Consider the following 24,770-nt stretch of genomic DNA (forward strand, 5'->3'; position numbering starts at 1 on the left):
AACTAGGCAAAAAAAAACTTACCTGACCCTCTCTAGAAAACTTAAAAGGAGGCTTATGTTTGATGACACTGGTAGCAAGTCTTAGAAGTCCAGTCATTCCATCATCTTCAGCATTTCCATCCTGGAAGTCGAAGATTTCTCGGCTACAAGAAAATGCCAAGAAAACGACATTCTCAATTAATTTTACAGATTGACAAAAGATTATTGATCCATTTTATATATAGAAATATATGGTTTATATGTAACTTTAACTTACCTTTTGATACAGTCAGCCAAATGTCGTGCAAGGTCATCTAAATCAAGTAGTGTTGTCTAGAGGAAAGGAACAATAGGTAATTATTCTGATGTTTTTGAAAAGCCAAATCTTAACACATTACTAAACACCAGTAAATCTACATAACGTAACCGACATAGGCTATAAAAGGAACGTTAACCTGTACATTGCAAGTCCCCAGTTTTATAAGGGTGACTGTTGTCCACCTGAACCTCTGCTATTTTTTTTGCCACAGAATTGCTGCACACTTTTGTTTTCTCAACAGTAATTACTAATAAACATGTTACAGGCTTCACACTTTTGTCATACATCAGTGAAGGCTTTTGTTGTTCTTTATAAAGGTGATGCAAATTCAATATACAAATTGAAAGCAAATGTAATTCTAATAAACTTTCCAATATAAATAAATAACATATTTCCATGTATTTCCGGTCAAGTTATTTGTAAGTGTTATTGCAGTGTTTATCGATGCTTTGCTATTCCGTCCACTGCGGGTCTTGAAAACATGTACCATTTTACAATAGTCAACTTGCCCCAGTCCTGACTGAAATTCTCACCCAACTTTTTAAAGAGATATGCAAGGCTTTGTGGGAAAATTTATCATGGATGACCAATAGATGACTACTGCTAGTTTGTTTTAAATCAAAATCAAGGGAAGAGCAACAGCCACATAAATACTATTTTCACTAGCAATTACATTTACAGTATACAAAACTTTAGAATCACTGAAAATATGAAAAATGCTCAGCATTATGTTAGCCTATAGTAAAATTGTATATCTGGGTTTATGCCCCCTTTAAAGTCATGTGATCAGTGCCCATGTTAAAGGAACAGTTCAGTATAAAAATAAAAACAGGGTAAATAAATAGGCTGTGCAAAATAAAAAAATGTTTTCAATATAATTAGAATATAAAAAGGCTGGATTGAGTGGATGTGTAACATAATAGCCAGAACACTACTTCCTGCTTTTCAGCTCTCTTGCTGTCCACTGATTGGTTTCCAGGCAGTAACCAATCAGTGACTTGAGGGGGGCACATGGGACATATCTGTTGCTTTTGAATCTGAGCTGAATACTAAGGATCAATTACAAACTCACTGAACAGTTATGTCCCATGTGGCCCCCCCTTATAGTCACTGACTAACTCAGAGTTAGAGAGCTGAAAAGCAGGAAGTAGTGTTCTGGCTATTATGTTACACATCCACACTCACTCCAGCCTTTATACATTTATACATTTTTGCCTAACTATATTAGATACATTGGTTTATTTTGCACAGTCTATCTATTTACCCAGTTTTTATTTTCATTCTGAACTATTACTTTAAAGGAATTAACCAATAAACAAACTTTCCTGAACCAATGTTTCTTAAGGGAGGGGGGTTAGTCAGGGCTATGAGGAGAGTTATTGTGCTGGATTGGCACAGTTTGAGGTAGCAGTGCAGGTAAGTGTTGGGTTATGTATATCTAATGCTCTGACTGGCTCTCTCATCTAGCCCTGTGGATGCTATAATGCTCCTGCAGATATGGGATCTGTTATCCAGGATGCTTGGAAACTCGGGTTTTCCATAATTTGGCTCTCCATACCTTAAGTTTACTTAAAAATAATGAAAATATTAAATAAACCCCAAAAGATTATTTTGCCTCCAGTAAGGATAAAATACAGGTATATCTTAGTTAGTAGTACAAGCTACTATTCTATTACATAAAAAGTAATTTATTTTTTTTAAGATTTTGAGTTATTGGATTATAATGGGGTCTTTCAGATTCTTCCTTCACTTATTTCGCAGTTCTCTGGATAATAGATCCCATACCTGTACTGGTTAAGTGATAGGTCTAGCCCAGTTCCCTTCAAAGTTGAAAGTGCAAAAAGCAAAAGAAATAGGTAAAAAAAGAGGTAGTAAAAACAATATATATAATTCCAGTTATTACATGGTGATACTAAGCAAATTGCTAAAACAATTAGGCTACAATGAAACATTCTAATCTGTAACACCGAGAAAAATACCCACAATACTTGTGTAACTAATAATGTTAAATAAACTATAGCTTCTTTGTTTTATATGATACAATTTAAATCCCAAACATTGGTTTTCTTTAGGCAAAAAAAGTTATATTTGTGTACCTGGCTGGCATCTTTGACATGGATATTATCTATCAGTTTACACAGTAACCAAAAATATTCTTTACATCCAGGTCGTAAAATCATTTCTTCCTCATAGTCCTCCATCTGAAAATAAATGAGGAACATTGGAGAATTGACAGACAAATTCAGCAGCCATTTGGTAACACTAGTTATATCAGTGCAGTCATGTGACAACTCATTTATTTGCTTTACTACTTTTTATTAGTCCCACCATTGTTTTATCCTTGTACTTATGTTAAGTGTAAATTTCATATAAATTGTAATTATTTACAATGTAAAACCGTACGGATTAAAGGGGAAGGAAACCTAGTTGGCGCAAAAACCCTCCCCCCCTCCCGTGTTGCCCCCCCTCCCTCCTCCCCCCTGGCCTACCCGTCCCGCTGGGCAAATGCCCCTAACGTGTTACTTACCCTTCTGCGCAGGTCCAGTCCAGGGAGTTCACAGACGCCATCTTCTTACACACGATCTTCTTCCTGCTTTGATCGGCGCATGCGCAGTAGGAGCATTTCGCTGGTACGATCTACTGTACATCGTGACTTTTGGCACATGCGCAGTAGATCCGTACCGGCGAAATGATCCTACTGCGCATGCGCCAAAACGCCGTTCATAGCAGGAAGAAGATCGCGTGGAAGAAGATGGCGTCTGTGAACTCCCTGGACTGGACCTGCGCAGAAGGGTAAGTAACAAGTTAGGGGCATTTGCCCAGTGGGACGGGTAGGCCAGGGGGGAGGAGGGAGGGTGGGCAACTAAAAGGGAGGGGGGGTGGGGGGTTTGCGCCGGCTAGGTTTCCTTCCCCTTTAAGGGCTGATTAAGGGACCGGTTTTACAACCAAGAGGAAATCTGGAAATATTATTCAAATAGATTTCATGCATGTTCAGAAAAAAAAAAGATGTTGGTCTACTTTATTACAAAACAATTAATAATACAGTAAAAGATAGGACGCAAAAAGATATTGGGAGCAGACTAAATCATAAGCCACTATTAGCCTGCAGGTTAGCAACAAATTGAATAATTGAAAAAAGCGAAAGAGCTCCATTCAGTAGTGGAGAGTGACACAACCACCCATCCAGTTACAATGTAACAAGCCAACCAGTTCAGGCTGTGGTTGCAACAATGTCATAAAATATAACTTTTAATTTAAATTAGTAAAAAGAGCTGAACTGGCAACACCAACATATACACTCACAGCGTGTGAGACTCTACGCCGTGCAGGACCATATCCCTAAAATCACACATAATTAAAAACAGTTGCGCAGGCTGGAACCGTGGTGGATAACACTATATTCTAGTAACGGATTTTAGTATCCACTATTATTCCCAGCTCTATAAGGGATGCAAAGTTCCGTTTCCATTAGTGCCTACCCTTCCCCCATCACCTTCGACCTATGCCGCCCTACGCGTCAGGGGTATAAGTGCTGGTCACGCTCCTTTTTACCGTTTAAATAGGCATCTCAGCGAGTGTCCGTGTTTCGCCATTGCGTCTGGCGGCATGACGTCACTTCCGGTTTTCTGCAGATATTACTGCCTTGTATTGGCGGAAGTGCGTGTCTTCAGTACCGCGCCGCTCATTGAGATCTTTTATTTTTTAACTTTTTTTGACGCAAAAAACTAAGGGGGAATGGCTGTAAAGTCATATAGACTACTTAATATTTCAGGTTCCATTGATATCTAGCCATTATTTATAATGAAATGTACAATAACACACTTATGAATCCCAGATGCCTATACTTATACAAAGGAGGAGCATAAGTGCCAGTCAGCGAAAAAACTTATTTATAAATAGTCAATCGTAGTGTAATTTTCAAAATTAATCAGAATAATTATTGGAAGAAAATTTATGTAAATGTAATTCATAGTTAATTAATTATATTCCCCGAATATTGTAATCCTTAAAGATATATTAAAGAAACGGTGCAAAGGTGAATCATTCATTTAATCCATTTGGCGATTTACTTTGACACCAGTATATCCATTGCGCCTCACATTGTAAAAGTTTTCTATTAACATCCCCTATTCTCGTAGTAGATTGAATGTGTTCCACTCGAGTGAATTTCTTCACTGAGGTGTCTCCTTCATGGGACTCATTAATGTGGTTGGCGACTGATGAATTCCTTTTATGCAGCACATCACCTATGTGCTCTAGGAACCGCCATCGAAATTCCCTTTTAGTTTTTCCTATGTAGTTTTTACCGCATTCACAACTCATAATGTACATACATACAATTAATTAAATCTTTAATTAAGTATTCTTTAATGGTTCCAGCCTGCGCAACTGTTTTTAATTATGTGTGATTATAGGGATATGGTCCTCACACGCTGTGAGTGTATATGTTGGTGTTGCCAGTTCAGCTCTTTTTACTAATTTAAATTAAAAAAAAGTTATATTTTATGACATTGTTGCAACCACAGCCTGAACTGGTTGGCTTGTTACATTGTAACTGGATGGGTGGTTGTGTCACTCTCCACTACTGAATGGAGCTCTTTTGCTTTTTTCAATTAAAAGATAGGACGCCCATGATGAAGTATTATTTTATAAAGAACCTCTTACCCGCACTGGTTTCAGAGCCTGAGCATCGGGAAGGAACTTTAGTAAGGTGGACGCTGCCAGAAGTAAGAAAGATCGGTTTATAGAGTCGCCACCATCAAGACCAGAGAGGGAAAGTTTGTACAGCCCATTACACGCTTCATGGCGAACTGCAGTCTTTGGAGACAAAAAATGACCAATGGTTTCATCTACAGCTTTAATAAAACACAAAGTCAAACATGTGAAAGAGGCAAAAAGACTGATTTCTGTTTTTACAACATAACTTTTTGTTGCCACTTAATTCAGTCGTAGAGCGGCTCTTTTCTAAACCCATGCTGGGGCCAAAGTTAATTTGTTTACTCAGGGAATTGGCGCATACAGCAATGTTTCCCATAAGAAATATAAAATACTATGCCACCTGGACCCATTAGAATAGAAAAGTTGTGCCCCCAAGGCTACACAGCAGCTTGTTTATATAAACTACAGTAGTACTTATCTGTTATCTACTGTGTATCCTGTGCTTGAATGGCTGCCCCCATGGCTACACAGCAGCTTGTTTATATAAACTACAGTAGTACTTATCTGTTATCTACTGTGTATCCTGTGCTTGAATGGCTGCCCCCATGGCTACACAGCAGCTTGTTTCTATAAACTATAGTAGTACTTATCTGTTATCTACTGTGTATCCTGTGCTTGAATGGCTGCCCCCATGGCTACACAGCAGCTTGTTTATATAAACTATAGTAGTACTTATCTGTTATCTACTGTGTATCCTGTGCTTGAATGGCTGCCCCATGGCTACACAGCAGCTTGTTTATATAAACTATAGTAGTACTTATCTGTTATCTACTGTGTATCCTGTGCTTGAATGGCTGCCCCCATGACTACACAGCAGCTTGTTTATATAAACTATAGTAGTACTTATCTGTTATCTACTGTGTATCCTGTGCTTGAATGGCTGCCCCCATGGCTACACAGCAGCTTGTTTCTATAAACTATAGTAGTACTTATCTGTTATCTACTGTGTATCCTGTGCTTGAATGGCTGCCCCATGGCTACACAGCAGCTTGTTTATATAAACTATAGTAGTACTTATCTGTTATCTACGGTGTATCCTGTGCTTGAATGGCTGCCCCCATGGCTACACATTGACGCTGACTAAAACAAATTATTTGAATTTCTTACCTCTGGAATAAGAAGGGTTAATTTTTTGAGCCAATCTTGCAAATTGTCACTGTCCGCAAGGCTGGATTTGACCAGAGAACAACAGTGAGCCCAGCTGACCAGGAGCCACATTGAATAATGTGTTACTAAACAAGGAAAAGACAAAGTGAACTTCGCTAAAATGAAACTAATATCCTCATCTCTCTAAATTAATCCTTGGGCCCAGTACTCTCATTAAAGAATTAGCAAAACAATGTAGCAGTAGTCTTTTCTCCCCCAGGTCTATAAATGATTCATTTTTTCCTACGTTATGTTTGGGAGTCAGAACTAATTTATACATATTTTTTTCCCCAAAGTTATTTGTTCCTACAATTATTGACACAATTGTATTCATAGTTTTAAGTGAATGTTAAAGCACTCCCTTGTCTACACAGATTTCTACCTCTGAATTTGCACCCCACCTCCATCAACCATACCCACTTTTCTTTGCATAGCCCTGTCCATCCCCTAATAATATTAGTAATAATGTCCTATCTCTCACCTACAACACATGCACTAAGCAGTGGATGCTGCAGATGACTGAATATTTTGACAGTGGATTTATTTGAATATAATTGCCTTTATATTAATAACACATGAAAGTAGAGGTGAGCGAAGTCTTTTACCTTCATGCCTGGACCTGTGATCTGACTGGGCTTTCAGTACCCTGGAAATAGAGGCCACATAGGATGAATAGATGCAATTGCATTTTAGAATTTAAGTATTCTCTCTGTATGTTTAAAATATAATGAAAGGGGGATTGAATCTATTAATCGTTAAACTACCTGTTGGTCCATTAAAAGGTATCCTGCTACCTATCATTAAATAATTGATGGCATTTTACTTGTACTAATTTGAGATACAACTATTTTCTAAGGAATATTATAAAGCAATATTAAAGGGCATGGAAAGGAAAAAAAAATTAAATCCCATTTTTACTTTCTTTAATAAAAAAGAAACCTATCTCCAATATACTTTAATTAAAAAATATGTACCGTTTTTATAAGAAAACCTGACTGTATGCAGTGAAATTCTCCCTTCATTTACTGCTGTGGATAGGAATTGTCAGACGGTCCCTAACTGCTCTGCAGGGAAACAATCATACTTATGTACAGCAGGGGGAGCCCCCGCCTTACTTCCCAGCCATGCAGAACTCAAGCAGCTTTGTTTGTTTCCCTGTAGAGCAGTCGGCGACTGTGTAGAGATTTGTATTACATCCCCTTTACTGTTTCCAACTCCAGCTGCAGATTTAAACAGATAAACTGGGATTCTATTTGGAGGATTATTTTGCTGCAGCCACTGGTTCTGCAGAGTTGCAGAAAGTTTATATTAAACAATACAAAAACTATAAAAACCACATTAGATTACATGACAACGAAGGACCCAGTGCAGTCTGTATATTCTGATTATTAATCAGTCTTGCTGTATCAACTTCTGGCAGATATTATTTGACTTGTGCTCTTTTGATAATTTATGACGATCCCTAAGCAGCAGATCACACTGAGCATGTGCACAGTCTTGGTCTTGCAAAGATGTATAACAAAGTTACAAGATGGTGACCCCCTGTAGCCAACTTTGAAAGCATAAATTATTTGTTTGATTAGTCTTGTGGTGCAGTAAGTTCATGTTTATGTTTAGTATACAAAATACAGCATTTCTAGCCTTATTCTATTTTACACTTTACTTCCCCTTTAACGAGTTTTTTTTTTTTTTAAAAGATCAGTAAGCCAATCCTAGGAGCAGATTTCCTGGATATTTGGAGACTATTGCTTATGCAGACTTGTTAAGGGCAGAATGACAAGAGAGCAAATATAAAATACCTTGAACTCATTACAGGGGGTCATAGAATGACCATCCACAACATACACTTTTATGCTAAATGTGCAATAAAACTTAAGCTCTTTAATGTGACAACGTCCTTTTAAATAAAGACTGACAACGTTTCTTTAACTACATATATACAGTTTTTTATATATATACATATATATATATTCTACATTTACCTTGGTGCTAAATTGTCATACGTATAGGCTACAGACATTAACCGCTGAATCAAACAGGTCCCTTGGACAAGGACTAGAAATACCTTTAAAGAAAACAGAAAAGGGAGAGTTTTTTGTTAAAAAGGCATTTTTGTCTTACCCGTTATACTTACCTTTTATACTGAAGGGGAACACAGGCAAGGGTTAATCCACATTCAGTGCCTGTGCCCCCTGAAATGAAAGAAAAGCTTTGTTTTAACTTATGAAATATTAATCTGTGCTTGCTGTTATACAAGATTTGCTATGGCTATTATTTGGTAAATGTCCCTATTATCCCATTTCACGAATAATAAAAAAGCATTTGATAACCAAATGGCATTATTACTGGGTATTGACAAAAAAAATTAACAGGGATCCTGTCATCGGAAAACATGTTTTTTTCAAAATGCATCAGTAACTGATGCTACTCCAACAGAATTCTGCGCTGAAATCCATTTTTCAAAAGAGCAAACAGATTTTTTTATATTAAATTTTGAAATCTGACATGGGGCTAGACATATTGTCAATTTCCCAGCTGCCCCTGGTCATGTGACTTGTGCCTGCACTTTAGGAGAGAAATGCTTTTTGGCAGGCTGCTGTTTTTCCTTCTTAATGTAACTGAATATGTCTCAGTGGGACCTGGATTTTACTATTGAGTGTTGTTCTTAGATCTACCAGGCAGCTGTTATCTTGTGTTAGGGAGCTGTTATCTTGTGTTAGGGAGCTGTTATCTTGTGTTAGGGAGCTGTTATCTTGTGTTAGGGAGCTGTTATCTTGTGTTAGGGAGCTGTTATCTTGTGTTAGGGAGCTGTTATCTTGTGTTAGGGAGCTGTTATCTTGTGTTAGGGAGCTGTTATCTTGTGTTAGGGAGCTGTTATCTTGTGTTAGGGAGCTGTTATCTTGTGTTAGGGAGCTGTTATCTGGTTACCTTCCCATTTTTCTTTTGTTTGGCTGCTGGGGGGGGGGGGAGGGAGGGAGTGATATCACTCCAACTTGCAGTACAGCAGTAAAGAGTGATTGAAGTTTATTAGAGCACAAGTCACATGACTTGAGGCAGCTGGGAAACTGACAATATGTCTACCCCCATGTCAGATTTCAAAATTGAATATAAAAAAATCAGTTTGCTCTTTTGAGAAATGGATTTCAGTGCAGAATTAACTGATGTGTTTTGAAAAAAATGTTTTCCCATGACAGTATCCCTTTAAACTTTAAAATGAGAAGGTAGGCAACATGTACAGTGTGAGGAAAATGCTTCCTTTCATCCTAATTCTTCAAACAGGACACTTCATCAACTAGAAAATCATATAAACATGAAATAAAGCCAATAGGCTGGTTTTGCTTCCAATAAGGATTAATTATATCTTAGTTTGGATCCAGGACAAGCTACTGATTTATTATTACACAGAAAAATCATTTTTAAAAATTTGGATTAATTTATTATTATTATTATAATTATTATAATGGATAATGGGTTTCCGGAAAACGGATCCTATATTTATCAATACCTTTTAACTGCAATACATCTGTGGGCAGCATCTCTCAGAAATAGATTGGCCCGTGAATTAATTAGCTTAAAGTGATACAGACACGTTCCTGTAAAAACATTGTTCATTTGTATCCCAGTCTATAGAAAGATAAAGATGTCCCCAGACCAATGTGATAAAATGAAGCAGGAAGGGCTCTCTTTTTAAATCACAACAAGGGCTACTATTGGGTAGAGCAGGGATCCCCAACTTTTTGAACCCGTGAGCAACATTCAGAAGTAAAAGGTGGTGGGGAGCAACATTAGCATGAAAAATGTTCTTGGGATGCCAAATAGGTGCTGTGATTGGCCATTTAGTAGCCCCTATATGGATTGTCAACCTACATTGAGACTCTGTTTGGCAGTACATCTGGTTTTTATACAACTAAAACTTGCCTCCAAGCCTGGAATTCAAAAATAAGCACCTGCTTTGAGGCCACTGGGAGCAACATCCAAGGGATTGGAGAGCAACATGTTCCTCACGAGTTACTGGTTGGGGATCACTGGGGTAGGAAGTGGCTTGGGTTGAAGAGCACTTGCAAAGGAAAGAATTTGATGCTAATTTTTTAGGATTTTCATAGCACTGTATCACTATCACTAAACATCTATCACTGTAAGATGTTTTAGCTACTTATTAAGAGGTAATACAACCAGTCTATCCCTTTCAAAGTCAGAGCCTTTTTATCTTCCCAGGAAAAACCTAGGGCACTAAAGATCAAAAGGCAACTGGAATAATTCGGATCCACGTAACATTTACTGCTCCTACATGTTTATTGCAGACTTTACAGTAAGACTCACTGTGAAAATAAGTAAAACTGAACATCACCTGTAAAATATACAACCTTAAAGATGGCCATACACGGGCAAATTAAAGCTGCCGATCTCAGTCCTTTAAACCGATTCGGCAGCTTATCTGCCCCTTGTGTGGGGCCAAAAATCGGCCTCAATCAGGCAGGTTTGATTTTTCCACGATCGAGGACCGAATCGGATAGTTGAAGCGGTCCTACGATCCGTCAGCGCCCATTTCCTATGTATAATCCGATCGTTTGGACATAGGGCAGAACATTCGGATTAACATGATATCGTCTTGCCATTGGTGCATATCAGGGAAAGATCGCCGAAGAGTGGACCTTATTGTGTATGGCCACCTTTAATAATAAAAATGAAATAAAAAGCACAGCAGAGCAGGGGCGCTCCACCAATGAGGCGAGTTGGGACACTCGCCTCAGGCGGCAGCGCCCCCCTGGTTACCAGGGGCGGCAAAAATGTTGCTCCTGGTAACCAAGAGCCAAATTTCTGGTTTTCAACCCGGAAATTCGGCTCTTCTAATGCAGAGAGCACAATTGCGCTCTCTGCACTAGCGTCATGCAATGCCCCGACCCCCTCCTGCGCAGAAAATGTGAGCGCCGTGAGGAGGGGACGGGGCAGCAACGGAAGGCGGTCTCAGGCAGCATAAAGGCGCGGATCAGCGCTGCAGCAGAGACATACAAGGCTGTAAGAGGTATGAGGCTTTAAAGCACAATATAGGATAAATAGGCAATGTGCTTTCTGGTTTAAAAGTAAAAAAGGAAGTGTGTTTTAAAAAGACATTCATCACCTTTCTACATAATAATAAACACTGAAAATAAAAGACTAAAAAAAAAAAAAAGACACATTTTTAACAATCATATTAATACTAGAATAGAAGATCCAAGTGATTTAGAACTTTATTGTGAAGATAAAGTGCATCACCTCCGTCAAACGTGGTATGTGAAGGCCCTTTGGATGTTCTGCAGATTTCCTTGATTTACCAGGCCAAGTTCGCTTTCTGTGGCTTTCTGCTACACCAGACCAGGCAAAAACATCATGATAGGCCACATCCAAGTCTGTTGGATCCACAGCAAACTGGCAGATCAACTTTAGCAAACACGCTAAACAGTCCAGCTGCCACTGAAAAAACAAACCAAAAAAATGCATTATCAATCATTATGAACTGCGGTCAGAAGACACTGGGGCTCATTTATAAACACTGGGCAAATTTGCACCTGGGCAGTAACCCATAGCATAGATTAGATTTTTCCAGCCAGCTCCAAGGAGAACAATGAAAGCAAACATCTGATTGGTTGCTGTGGGAAACTGCCCAGGTGCAAGTTTGCCCAGTGTTTATAAATGAACCTCACTGTGTGCCACAATAATAATATTGTTCTCTCTCGCTTTGGACACAGACAAATGTTTCACTCACATCCAAACACTCCTAGTCCAACTCAGACAATGACAATGGAATGACTTTATACAAATATACAATCACATACGATAAAAACAAAATCAGGAGGAGACTTACTACTGTCCAGGATTCCTGTTCTTTAGGTTCCACAATTGCTGAATTGAATATCTCAATCAGTTGTTGGAGACCTCCTGCAGCTACAAACTACAAATATATTACCAGTCAAACAAATTATCTTTGTTTATTTATACAGTGGCAGCAAGTTACACAGAACTTTCATTTATAATTAAACAAACAAGTGTAACAACATTAGGGATGTGCAGAATCCACGATTCAGTTTGGGATTCAGCCTTTTTCAGCAGGATTCGGCCGAATCCTTCTGCCCGGCTAAACCAAATCTGAATTTGCATATGCAAATTAGGGGTGGGGAGGGAAATTGCATGACTTTTTGTCAGAAAACAAGTAAAAAATGTTTTCCCCTTCCCACCCCTAATTTGCATATGCAAATTCAGATTCGGATTCAGTTCGGTATTCGGCTGAATCTTTCGCGAAGGATTCGGGGGTTCGGCCGAATCCAAAAAAGTGGATTGGGTGCATCCCTAAACAACATACATTAGGATAAAAGGGCCCAACGCTCAGATTTGGGGAGATTAGTCACCTGGTGACAAATCTCCCCGAACTGCCTTCCCGCCAGCTAAAATGTAAATCGCAGTTGGGATGGCACTTGTAGCACTTCATTTCCGAAGTCGCCCGAAGTCGCCTCACAAGGAAACTGCAGCTGACCTAGGAAAACGAATCTCTCCGAGTGCCATCCTGCCGGCGGGAAAGGCAGGGGAGGCAGTTCGAAAGAGATTAGTCGCCCTGAAGAAGAGATTTGTCACCAGGCGACTAATCTGTCCGAAACTGCTTGTGTGTCCTGACCCTTAAAAGGGAAGCACAACGCCCCTTTTCCATGTGTCAAATTACGTACATTTTGCCAACTATTTTACTGTAAAAAGATTTTTTTTTAATCTTCAGCTATACAGGAAAACTGAAGCTACTACAAGTTTAGCTATTGAGAGGTGGATAATATGATTATATATTAAGATAAGAAGATAAAATCTGAGAGCTAGTAATATACCTTGCAAGGACCAAACATGGAGTAACCCATCATCACTTCACAGCACTCCACATATAAGTGGGCGCAGGGCCAGATTTACATAGTGGGTGCCCCTAGGCCCACTACCGTTCGTCGCCCCTGTCCCCTCCCCTTTATCCGTGCAAATTTTCACCATCAATGGGGATTGGCGCATGGAAATTTAAAAAAATGATTGTATGTCCAGCGCATCCCGAGTGTTTTTGAACCAATGTGGGTGTGGTTGGGCAGCATGGCGCCCCCCTAAAATCCTGCCGCCCTAGGCCCGGGCCTACGTGGCCTTTCCACAAATCCGGGCCTGAGTGGGCCTGTCAATCTTCATTTTTTTTTTTATGGTCTTTGCACTGCCCCACTTACTGTCTTTGTATTTTATTATGGCGGGGAGACTCCCTGACTAGGGGTCAATCTGTAAATTACACAACTGCATTAAAGGAACAGTAACACCAAAAAATTAAAGTGTTTTAAAGCAATGAAAATATAATATACTGTTGTGCTGCATTGGTAAACTGTATACAGTAGATAACAGATAAGTACTTCTTAAGTTTAAAGCTGAAAAAGAAGAAAAGGCACAGGATACACAGCAGATAACAGATAAGCTTTGTAGTATACAATGGGATTCCTCAGATCCTGTGCTTAAATGGCTGCCCCCATGGCTACACAGCAGCTTGTTTATTTAACTATAGTAGTACTTATCTGTTATCTACTGTGTATCCTGTGCTTGAATGGCTGCCCCCATGGCTACACAGCAGCTTGTTTATATAAACTATAGTAGTACTTATCTGTTATCTACTGTGTATCCTGTGCTTGAATGGCTGTCCCCATGGCTACACAGCAGCTTGTTTATATAAACTATAGTAGTACTTATCTGTTATCTACTGTGTATCCTGTGCTTGAATGGCTGTCCCCATAACTACACAGCAGCGTGTTTATATAAACTATAGTAGTACTTATCTGTTAACTACTGTGTATCCTGTGCTTGAATGGCTGCCCCCATGGCTACACAGCAGCGTGTTTATATAAACTATAGTAGTACTTATCTGTTATCTACTGTGTATCCTGTGCTTGAATGGCTGCCCCCATGGCTACACAGCAGCTTGTTTATATAAATACAGGAGAGTTTCTGAAGCAAACACACCAGTTTAACCAGAACGAGGCAACAGTACATTATATTGTCATTCCTTTAAAACCCTTTATTTTTTGATGTTACTGTTCCCTTAAAGAGGTAATTGGTGAGGGGTGGGAATAAAACATAGTAGTTTAAAACAAAGTTCCAGTAAAAGAAAGAACAGTGAGAATAAACGTGCAAACAAACAAATAGTAGCGAACATAAAATCACAGGTAGGAACAGTAATGAGCATTAACAGAACCTTGCAGCTCCACGTGTTTTTACTGTTTTCAATTTGATCTTCACTTGAATCATCAGAATCCGGATACAAGTCACTGTAACTGCCCTGGGAAAATGTAAAAAAAAAAAAAAAAGGCTGTTGTACAGATTTATAACACTGCTTATTCCTCTAATAGTAAGTATAGTATAAGGAGTCTTAAATGAAGGTCCCAGTAACACAGCAGTTATCAGATACAACCTAAATAATTCAGCCTGTCCTATAAGGGCTATGGCATATGGGGGTCTTTTCACTTCCAAGACTTTTGTCAGAGATCAAAACTCCACTAGTCGCCCCAATCTCTTTCCATTTACTGGAATGCAAAACAGCGTCTTGCTCAAACCCCTCTACTACTTATAGAAAATCTGCTGGTAGAGAAATGAGAAGCTACTGGGCTTGAGCAGGAACAATGTGAAACAAGGCATACGCCAAAGCCCTTAATATAGTGAATAAAGTACCCCCTCTTGTAAAATATAAGGATATTATAAGTTACAGAGGGGTTTCATGATCATATAAAAGTACGAGGCTGAAGGCCGAGTGTTTTTATACAGGTCATGGAACTCCGAGGTAACTTCTAATATCCTCATATTTTACAACTGGAGGTACTTTATTTATTATAATACACAAGTTTCAGTGAGTCATGTGACAGAAATGACATCAGAACTCACCGTTTATAACTGATGACATCAGAACTCACCGTTTATAAGGATATCATTTACAAGATATTCATGGCTTTTGTGTATTATATAATCACACAGGCATAGATTACATAGTCTGGCCAATGCTCAAGCATCTCTAGCTATACCAGAGGTCAGGCTTAGCCTCTCAGAGATCCTCTTGTGACCCTGTTGGATCTTACATGAGATTTTCTGTTTGAAAATGATGTACTGAAGCAAAATGTTTTCTTATTGAAGCTAATGAAGTGAAGAGGAGTCTTATTTACTTCCAGCAATTCCAACAGTCCAAACCTGCACTGGCTGTGGATTCTTGCAAATGCCATAACAGCTGCTATACGTTGCCATAGAGTGTGACTATTTACTGGGGGAGCTGATTGGGCCTCAGTGTTAATTAATATGCCACAACCGGTTTAGAATCTCACTCCACACATGCCACTATCCTTTGTCTTGTATCAGTAACTAGAGTAAAGGTGGACATACACGGAGAGATCCGCTCGTTTGGTGATGTCGCCAAACGAGCGGATCTCTCTCCGATATGCTCACCTTGAGGTGGGCAATATCGGGCTGATCCAATCGTGGGCGGGATTTTTAGTCCCATCTGATCGAGATCTGACTGACTTTCGGCCAGATCTCGATCGGGTAAGCCCGTCGGGGGCCCCATACACAGGCCAATAAGCAGACTCTGTCTGTCGGCAGCTTTTATGGGCCCGTGTATGGCCACCTTAAGGCACCCATTTGTCTGTTGGCCCTGAGGGTTACCATGTAGAATTGGTCTATGTATGGCTATCTTTATTGTCATTCATTTCCTAGTAAGTTTGATGGCTTTGATTACACACCTGGCAATAATACAGATCACAGGATATATGTATATGTTATTTAAGTGCAGCAGGGGCACAACAATGTCTATAATGAAACCACATAGCTATATAAAGCAGAAAACCCTACATATATGCAGGCAGGACAGGATTCATGTAATGTTATATGGCTGTAAGCAATGAAAATCTTTTGGACAGTCCCACCTGTGGACGGGATTAATAACAAAACAAACACACATTGTCTTCATTCAGGTTATGCTTACTGTGGATTCTCTCCGTATTCTTCTGTTTGGCTTTCCCAGAGCTTCAATAATTTCTAAAGCATATAGGAGTTTATGAGCACTTTTTATCCTAAGCAAGTCCTTCCAACAAGGCCCATCATTACCCTAAAAAGAAGGAGAAAAAAGTGTAATGCTCAGCCTTGTAACAGAAACAAAACTAGACACTGCATTTTTGGTAATATTCCTCTGAACACCATGGAAGCTGTTGTATTTATCAATAATTAGGGAATTATACGGAAATAAGGTAAGTGAATGCAATGTCGCATGGTGTCACAGCGGCGATCCGACGCCACACGACTGTCTGATGCAGACGCTGCGTCTGCATCCGACAGCCACGTCGGATCAATGCTGCGACTTCATCCGACATTTCCATTACTTACCTTATTTCCGTTGCATCTGATTTGACGCTGGCGTTTTGTTGCAGCGCGTCGGATCGCCCCTTAGACATTGTGCTGGCAGAATTGCATGACATGGGATTTATGCATGGCTTAATACGTCTGGCGTTCCATTCCCATAATACACATTTATGGTAGCTTTACTTTTTACTAACATTAAAGGACCAATAATGCCATAAAGTGAAAAGACCTGAATAAATATTTTCTACATATCAATAGACTAAGAGAGCGAGAGTGTTTATTTATTCCTTGGCCCCTCATTTCTGAAATGTTAATAAGAAACAGGGTTGATCAAAACGATGTCAAAACTAATCTGTATTGCTGCACAAAGAATTCAGTGATAGATAAATGCATAGGAATTATTCTTGGTTCACAAACAAGCACCATGTAACTAACCATTCGGATATGAAGACAACTTGCTGTAGGCCTTAATATGATGTTATTTGCACAAAATGGGATAAATGCATTCTACTTATGTAAAGCTGCTAAAACTTGCAAAACAATTAAAATATCATTCACTAGAAGACTTTTGCCCTACTCTAGACTAACTGATTTACCTGCTCATCTGAAACATTGTGGAAAGCCTGAAGCATATTGGGGCAGGTAGGAAGCAGCATGAGTAGCTCCCAGACACGTCTGGATAGGTTTTCTGCATGGAGATGCAGCTCTTCACATCTTGCACTCTAAACAACAATAAGATGTAGACACAAGAAGCAAAAAAAGGTCATTTTCTCATAGTACCACCCTTTCCTAAACATTTCAATGTTGGGCATCATTAATGGGCCCCTCAGAAGCTATATTCAGCAATGTTAATTATTCAATATGGGCCTCAAATACTTGGCGGGCCCTTTGTGAACCCTGATTGCAGAGTTGCATGGGAATGCATGCTATTAAAAGTATATTCCGCAATCCCTTTGAAACAGAGCAGCTTTTTGCAGCTATTAATTTACACTTCTCTGTCTAAATGCTGCTTTTTACTGTGTGGGGCTTTTCTGGAGAGTCTCCCGCACCATTAGTGATGCACTGCCGATGTCCTCAATATTGTAATTTTATGTGAATAGCTTTTATTTATGCCTCGAATATTCTGCGTAATGGAAATGTATGCATAATATGTTATGATAAATCTGTTACTCGATATGTTTGGCTATGAACATTGTATTATGCTAGTGGGTGTGTGCTGGCACAAGAAAACTGTTGAGATGGTCCTTACATTTTTAAAGGAGAACTAAAGCCTAGCTAAAGAAGTAGGTAGAAATATTCTACATTATATTTTGTGCTTCTGTACCAGCCCAAGGCAACCACAGCCCTTTAGCAGTAAAGATCTGTGTCTCCAAAGATGCCCCAGTAGCTCCCCATCCTCTTTTCTGCTGATTCACTGATTCACATGCTCTGTGCTGCTGTCACTTACTGAGCTTAGGGAGCCACTCACAATATACAGTACACATAGAATAGAAATGTCACAATATAAGGCTGATTAGTAATTAATACACATAATTACTACATGGCAGCACAGAAACCAGTGCAATTAGCATCAGAATTGAATAATCAGCAAACCTGTAGCATCAGCTTATATTACAGCCAGGGAAGCTCATTTTCTGCTGCTGGATAATTAGTGACGAGCCCTAAGCTTAGCTTCTCAACAGCCAATCAGAGCCCACTGAGCATGTGAGTGTCACAGACACTTTCCAAGATGGTGACCCCCTGTGACAAGTTTGAAGTCCTGGATCATTGCTGCTATTGACAAGCTCAAACTTTAGCCTCCTGCAACAAGTTATGTATATATAAAATAGGGCATTTTTAGCTATATTAATTGTTAGGGTCTAGTTCTCGTTTAAAAGGGTTATTCACCTTTCAACACTTTTTTTTCTTCATTTCGTTTTCAGATCTTTGTTGTTTTTAGATTTCAAAGTTCACCAAAAATAAAGACTTTTTCAACTACTCTCTATTATCTATTTGTTACTGTTTTCCTAATACTGAACTTTAACATTTTTCACCTTATTTCAGCAGCAGCTCTGTAACTGTCCTAAATTGATATATTAGTTGATATATTAACTGCCAGAATGAAACACCAAAGACAGGGATAGTCAATTCTATTCATCTTTCTATTTCTGGAGAACAATCTGAAAACAGTGTTTGGAAGATGAACAACCCCTTTAATAGTAATGTAGGCTTAATTGCTGAGCACCTTTTCTTCAATCTGCATTTAGGCTAAATTTAGTAAAAAAACAAAAAGTATCATACCTCAACATCTTCCATAACCATTTCTCCAGATGGGGGTTTAAAAGAGGCGAGCATTTCTAACAAGCCAAAGAGTGTAGAAAGATGAGGTTCTTGTAGCAGCAGAAGCATTGGGATGTTTTCTTTTTGTGGAGGGGGCAGGCATGATGCAGGCAGCTGTACACTTTCACCTTTCCGCTCTCGCCGTGGAGCACCCAGGGATACAAATACCATCTAAATACAAAGAAATATTCAATGTTAAGTTTATTTACAATACAAATATAACCCTGGTATGGTCATCTTGCAACTGATAGCTTATGCAATAGATCAGAGAAACAATGGAATTAGAACCATGGAAACTTCCTGTTATGAATAAAACACAGTTTTATTTATAACAATTTCATATATGATTGCTGTACAGAGGATCCTAGGTTCACACAAGTATATTACACAGCCAGTACCAGACCCCATAATTAGCAGTGTGCAGTGTTTTGATAATACCTGCATATCCTTAAAGCCAAGTTCATGAAGGGTCTTCTCATCATAATCAGTTGTCAGTTCATGACCAGATGAAATCATTCGGACAGGACCCATTAGGCCACCTTACAAAAAAACAGAATTAACACACATTTCCAGGTATATGCAAGCAAAATATATACCTATAGCAACAGAGATGGTTGCTATAGGTGATACTAATGCTAAATCAGGACAATTCATACCCAAACTTAAATGCATTGTTCAGTATAAAAATAAAAACTGGGTAAATAAATAGGCTGTGCAAAATAAAAAATGTATGTAATACAGTTAGTTAGGCAAAATGTAATGTATAAAGGCTGGAGTGAGTGGATGTGTAACATAATAGCCAGAACACTACTTCCTGCTTTTCAGCTCTCTTGCTTTCCACTGATTGGTTACCAGGCAGTAACCAATCAGAGACTTGAGGGGGGTCACATGGGACATATCTGTTGCTTTTGAATCTGAGCTGAATGCTGAGGATCAATTACAAACTCACTGAACAGTTATGTCCCATGTGGCCCCCCTTATAGTCACTGACTAACTCAGAGTTAGAGAGCTGAAAAGCAGGAAGTAGTGTTCTGGCTATTATGTTACACATCCACTCACTCCAGCCTTTATACATTACATTTTTGCCTAACTAAAGGTGGCCATACACGGATAGATCCGCTCGTTTGGCGATGTCGCCAAACGAGCGGATCTCCGTCCGATATGCCCACCTTGAGGTGGGCAATATCGGGCTGATCCGATCGTGGGCCCTAGGGCCCAACGATCGGATCCTAGCGTTCGCCAAACGGGCGGTCGGATCGCGGGACCACATCAACGAACAGATGCGGCCGCGATCCGACGGGATTTTTAATCCCATCCGATCGAGATCTGGCCGACTTTCGGCCAGATCTCGATCGGGGAAGCCCATCGGGGGCCCCCATACACGGGCCAATAAGCTGCCGACTCGGTCTGTCGGCAGCTTTTATCGGCCCGTGTATGGCCACCTTAACTATATTAGATACATTTTTTATTTTGCACAGCCTATCTATTTACCCATGTTTTTTTTTACACTGAACTGTTCCTTTAATAGTTAACACCCTGTATTTCTCCCTGCATGCAGATATTAAGTGTTAACCATTAAAAATGTGTCCATGAGAGTTCTATATAGTTTTAGTTGTTGACTTTTTTATATTATTACATATATGATATACTGTGTGCATTGGTCAAATGTATTTGGCAACTAAACTTTGTATGTACTGTATGTCTTACTTAAATTGCTGTGCTTCTTACCAGGGAAATCTACTTTCCTACTGCTTTGCCCAAACTCTTGAAGTTGTGCCTGCTGATTCATTTGGTCCTTTTGCAAATTCTCGTACCAGTGTGTCACTTCCGCCCTTAAGTCAGCCACCTGATCACTTGGGTACATTTCTATAGTCATCTTAAATGTTAAATATAAAGCATTAATCAATAAATATTCAATATCATACCGGTAAATCCTAATTTTATACTAGACTAACCTTATCAGGAAGGCCTGCTGGCTGGCACACAATTCGTAGCGGTAATGACTGCTTGTCATTTAATGCTTTCAAGTGGCTGCTAATGCCAGTGCCTTCTATTTGCCATTGCCTCAGATGATATGCAAACCTGTACAGGGAAAAGGAAAAAGAAGATGTTAGAAAAAAGTTAGAAAACCACGAATCACACAAAAATAATTGTATTCTTAACAAAAATCGATTTGATATATTGAAATGATTGCAGCAGTCAAACATTCTGCTAAGCCATATAACCGTATCCAATAGACTGAAAAGTACTATGGAGAGACTCTCTCTTAAAGGGATACTGTCATGGAAAAAAAATTTTTTTTCAAAATGAGTAAGTTAATAGTGCTACTCCAGCAGAATTCTGCACCGAAATCCATTTCTTAAAAGAGCAAACTGATTGTTTTATATTCAATTTTGAAATCTGACATGGGGCTAGACATATTGTCAATTTCCCAGCTGCCCCTGGTCATGTGACTTGCGCCTGCACTTTAAGAGAGAAATGCTTTCTGGCAGGCTGCTGTTTTTCCTTCTCAATGTAACTGATGTGTCTCAGTGGGACATGGGTTTTTACTATTGAGTGTTGTTCTTAGATCTACCAGGCAGCTGTTATCTTGTGTTAGGGAGCTGCTATCTGGTTACCTTCCCATTGTTCTGTTGTTTGGCTGCTGGGGGAGGGGGTGATATCACTCCAACTTGCAGTACAGCAGTAAAGAGTGATTGAAGTTTATCAGAGCACAAGTCACGTGACTGGGGGCTGCTGGGAAATTCACAATATGTCTAGCCCCATGTCAGATTTCAAAATTGAATATAAAAAAAAATCTGTTTGTTCTTTTGAGAAATGGATTTCAGTGCAGAATTCTGCTGGAATAGCACTATTAACTGATTCATTTTGAAAAAATTTTTTTCCCCATGACAGTATCCCTTTAAGGTGGCCATAGACACACAGATCCTATTGTACGAATTGAGGATTTGTACGATTTTCGGATCGTGTGTGGCGTGTGCCGACATCTTTCGTCCGAACAATCAGATTACCCCCGATATAGCCATGATTGTTAAAGGCATATTGGGGAAAGATCCGATCGTTTGGCGATGTGACCAAACGAGCGAATCTTTGCATCTATGGCCATCTTTACACTCTTCCTTTCAACTTTCCTACATTGTCTCAGCATAACAAAAAAGTTATGTTTTCAGATGTAAGTTAGAATGTAGGAAAGGTGAACACAAATAACTATCACATATCAATGTCATTTACATTGCTAATGACTATAAATGACATGTACAAGCACCAGTATTACATCTGACATTCTTAAGAATTACAACTCCCAGTCCTCTTCCATCAGGATGAAGCAGGACTTTATAATTTAACCCCTCCCGGTGAGCTTTTTGCCACAGCACAGAAAAGCTGCCATGTTAATGTCACTATTTCAGAACATAGAGGTTTTAAAAATATTATCCAGTTAAGATGTGAGAAGCCCACCTTGCCAGACTACACTGAGCTCCCTTCTAATTCTAGTTTGTGTTTGGCTGGCATTGGTGCAATAGAGATGAGCGATTAGGAAGCAGCCCTGCCTCTGCTTGTTTGCACAGACAACCTACATATTTTCTGACAGATGACTTGTCTCCACTTACTGAGGCAGATTTTAAGCACAAAGGAACAAATTGGTGTTATTCTGTTCTGTTATTCTGTTATGGTGCAAGTTGTTTGTTACACGGGCCGGCAGGCACGACTGAGACAGACATCACATGAGTAGAATAAATTGCTGCAGTCATAAGAACAAACCTTGACAGGTGAAGTGCCTGCATTTATTGAAAGCACTTCCCTGTCATTCTAAATGGGAAATACCTTGCTCATGCCTCTATTAAGGGATCATGTAGGATTGAGAAAGACAGTAATCCAGAGTGATCCCCTCAGCAGTGCATCAGTAGACTATTTAGGATAGATGCCAGCGTTTAAGTGCAAGTTTTGCAGACTGTGGAACGAGGTGCCCTAGTGGTGCTAAAATATGCGTCTTGGGGGGGCCTAGGCTAATCGTTGATTTGAAGTGCATGCCGATTTACTGTTACAACCAATGCTGTAAACCATGCTACACTAATGCTTTCTGAAAAAAAGGCATCATATAAAGGTTAAACCTTAGAAGGTTTTAAAAATATTATATATGGAACATTTCATATACAAAGACTAAAACAACCCCACAAGGAACTCTTTTTATACTAAATATTATTTAATAAAACGTATTACCTTCGTCGGAATGCTTCAAGGTGGGTCTTTAGCATCAGGAGTCCTCTTTCAATTATAGTAAGACTTGATTGAGAATCCTGCTCAAGGTTACTGGAAGCGATCATAAGGCTCTCCATACATTTACTGATAAATTCATGCTCCTTCTCCAATCCGGTTTTACCTGAAATGTGGAGAAAACCATCCATAATTATAAAATAAAAATGCATCAATACCTTTCGGTAACAGAATCCTCTTGTTTTACTAAATATCTTAATTAAGTACAGGCATTTATATTTCTTTGTTGGCAGACACAAAAATGCAAAACACCCAATTGCAACCAGGTGTGGCACTAAGGGCTACTTCTGCTGAGGTGATAATAGCGAAAACATAATATAGGAGAGCCATGACATTTCAAAAATCAAAAGTAGGCCATTTCCCTTTATACTTTTGAAAAGACGAAAGGGACAGTAATCCTCTGATTTAACGTTTATAATGATGCAGACAGTGATATCCAACTGGTCGTCGTTTGCTTTATTTTTGCGGATTTTGAATCATTTAGCTATCTTTTTAGCAGCAATCTGGTTGTTAGGGTCAAATTTACCCTTCCACCCAGGCAGTGGTCTGAATAAGAGACTGGAAGATAATTAGGGTTGAATAAAAAAAGAAATAACTAAAAATAAATGACATTGCTAAAATCCAGGACACTCTTAAACTTAAAGGTTAATGTAAAGATGAACTATCCCTTTAAATGAAGAAGGTTTTCTGGTACTTTGCAGAAATATTTCTGATTTTGGATGTGAGTTGAGATAACTTACCGTTAATGTAATATGAGTTGATATACTGGATTGCTGCGCGACTGACATCTCCAGAATGTGCCCTTAAAGCAATGCCCCAAAACTGATCCATGCCGCACAGCTGTAAGAAAATGTTCCTAATTTGTTACATAATGGCATCCTCTGAGGTTTAGTTTATCGTTTATTTCATAACAAGCTTTTACCTCAGAATTTGATCCACCATCGTAAGCACTAGTTGCAAGACGAGCCAAGTTGCATAAATACTGGAAAAGGTTTAAACCGGTCATACTAATGGTTTCGGGTTTTAACTGGGGCATCTAAAAACACAAGGTGAAAATCATAAGTAGAAAAGTTGACAGACATGTTTAAAGCACAAAAGAATTTCAGTCATTACCTTCTCTAAAAACAGATGCTTGTATGTCTCCATTCCCATGGCGTGCTGATCTTTGCTACGGACCTGGTTTAAAAACCAGTGAAGAGCATCATCGTAACACTCGGTGTCTTCCACAAGGCAGTGCCAAAGAATGTCGACCTGTTCTAAACTTAGCCCTGAAAAGAAATGGAAGAGAGTTATAGAAATGTGATATGAAGAAACTCATCATTTACATATGGTTATGTTTACTGCAGGAAAAACAATCTATGGCTGCCAAAATGTTGCACAAATAACACCCCCAACCAAGCCCACAGAATGAGTCAATTAGGTAACCTGGCAGGGGAAAACAGGGAACAACGTTTTTTATTTTAAAAGCTGGCGTGGCACACCATTCAATATCTGTTCAACTCCCCCTTAGCACATTATAAGGTTGCAAATGCATCAAAATATTACTATATCAACCGTAGTCCCATGACAGTCTAGGACAGAAAATACGTCTTCTCCCAAGAGCTACACCAAACTAGCTCTGACGTCAGCCTTCCATAACAATGAG

The 24,770-nt window shown here is 39.2% G+C and overlaps 1 protein-coding gene across 2 annotated transcripts in view; it reads right to left on the reverse strand.

Moving 5' to 3' along the window:
- The window catches only part of usp34.S (ubiquitin specific peptidase 34 S homeolog), a 130,842-nt gene that overhangs the window by 58,558 nt on the left and 47,514 nt on the right, over nt 1-24,770 (reverse strand). For both annotated transcript variants that reach the window (XM_018264826.2, XM_018264825.2), the window contains exons 21-40: nt 24,239-24,393; nt 24,048-24,161; nt 23,866-23,965; nt 23,072-23,231; nt 20,809-20,935; nt 20,582-20,729; nt 19,292-19,392; nt 18,815-19,024; nt 17,131-17,256; nt 16,161-16,283; nt 14,391-14,474; nt 12,006-12,092; nt 11,417-11,614; nt 8,146-8,228; nt 6,769-6,809; nt 6,125-6,249; nt 4,964-5,116; nt 2,395-2,499; nt 257-312; nt 23-143 (exon numbers count right to left, since the gene is read on the reverse strand). In XM_018264826.2, coding sequence (XP_018120315.1) covers nt 23-143; nt 257-312; nt 2,395-2,499; nt 4,964-5,116; nt 6,125-6,249; nt 6,769-6,809; nt 8,146-8,228; nt 11,417-11,614; nt 12,006-12,092; nt 14,391-14,474; nt 16,161-16,283; nt 17,131-17,256; nt 18,815-19,024; nt 19,292-19,392; nt 20,582-20,729; nt 20,809-20,935; nt 23,072-23,231; nt 23,866-23,965; nt 24,048-24,161; nt 24,239-24,393 — 2,417 coding nt within the window. The remainder of the gene's footprint in view (nt 1-22; nt 144-256; nt 313-2,394; nt 2,500-4,963; nt 5,117-6,124; nt 6,250-6,768; nt 6,810-8,145; nt 8,229-11,416; nt 11,615-12,005; nt 12,093-14,390; nt 14,475-16,160; nt 16,284-17,130; nt 17,257-18,814; nt 19,025-19,291; nt 19,393-20,581; nt 20,730-20,808; nt 20,936-23,071; nt 23,232-23,865; nt 23,966-24,047; nt 24,162-24,238; nt 24,394-24,770) is intronic.

Source organism: Xenopus laevis, chromosome 5S, assembly GCF_017654675.1.
Source record: "Xenopus laevis strain J_2021 chromosome 5S, Xenopus_laevis_v10.1, whole genome shotgun sequence".
Classification (NCBI taxonomy): Eukaryota; Metazoa; Chordata; class Amphibia; order Anura; family Pipidae; genus Xenopus; species Xenopus laevis.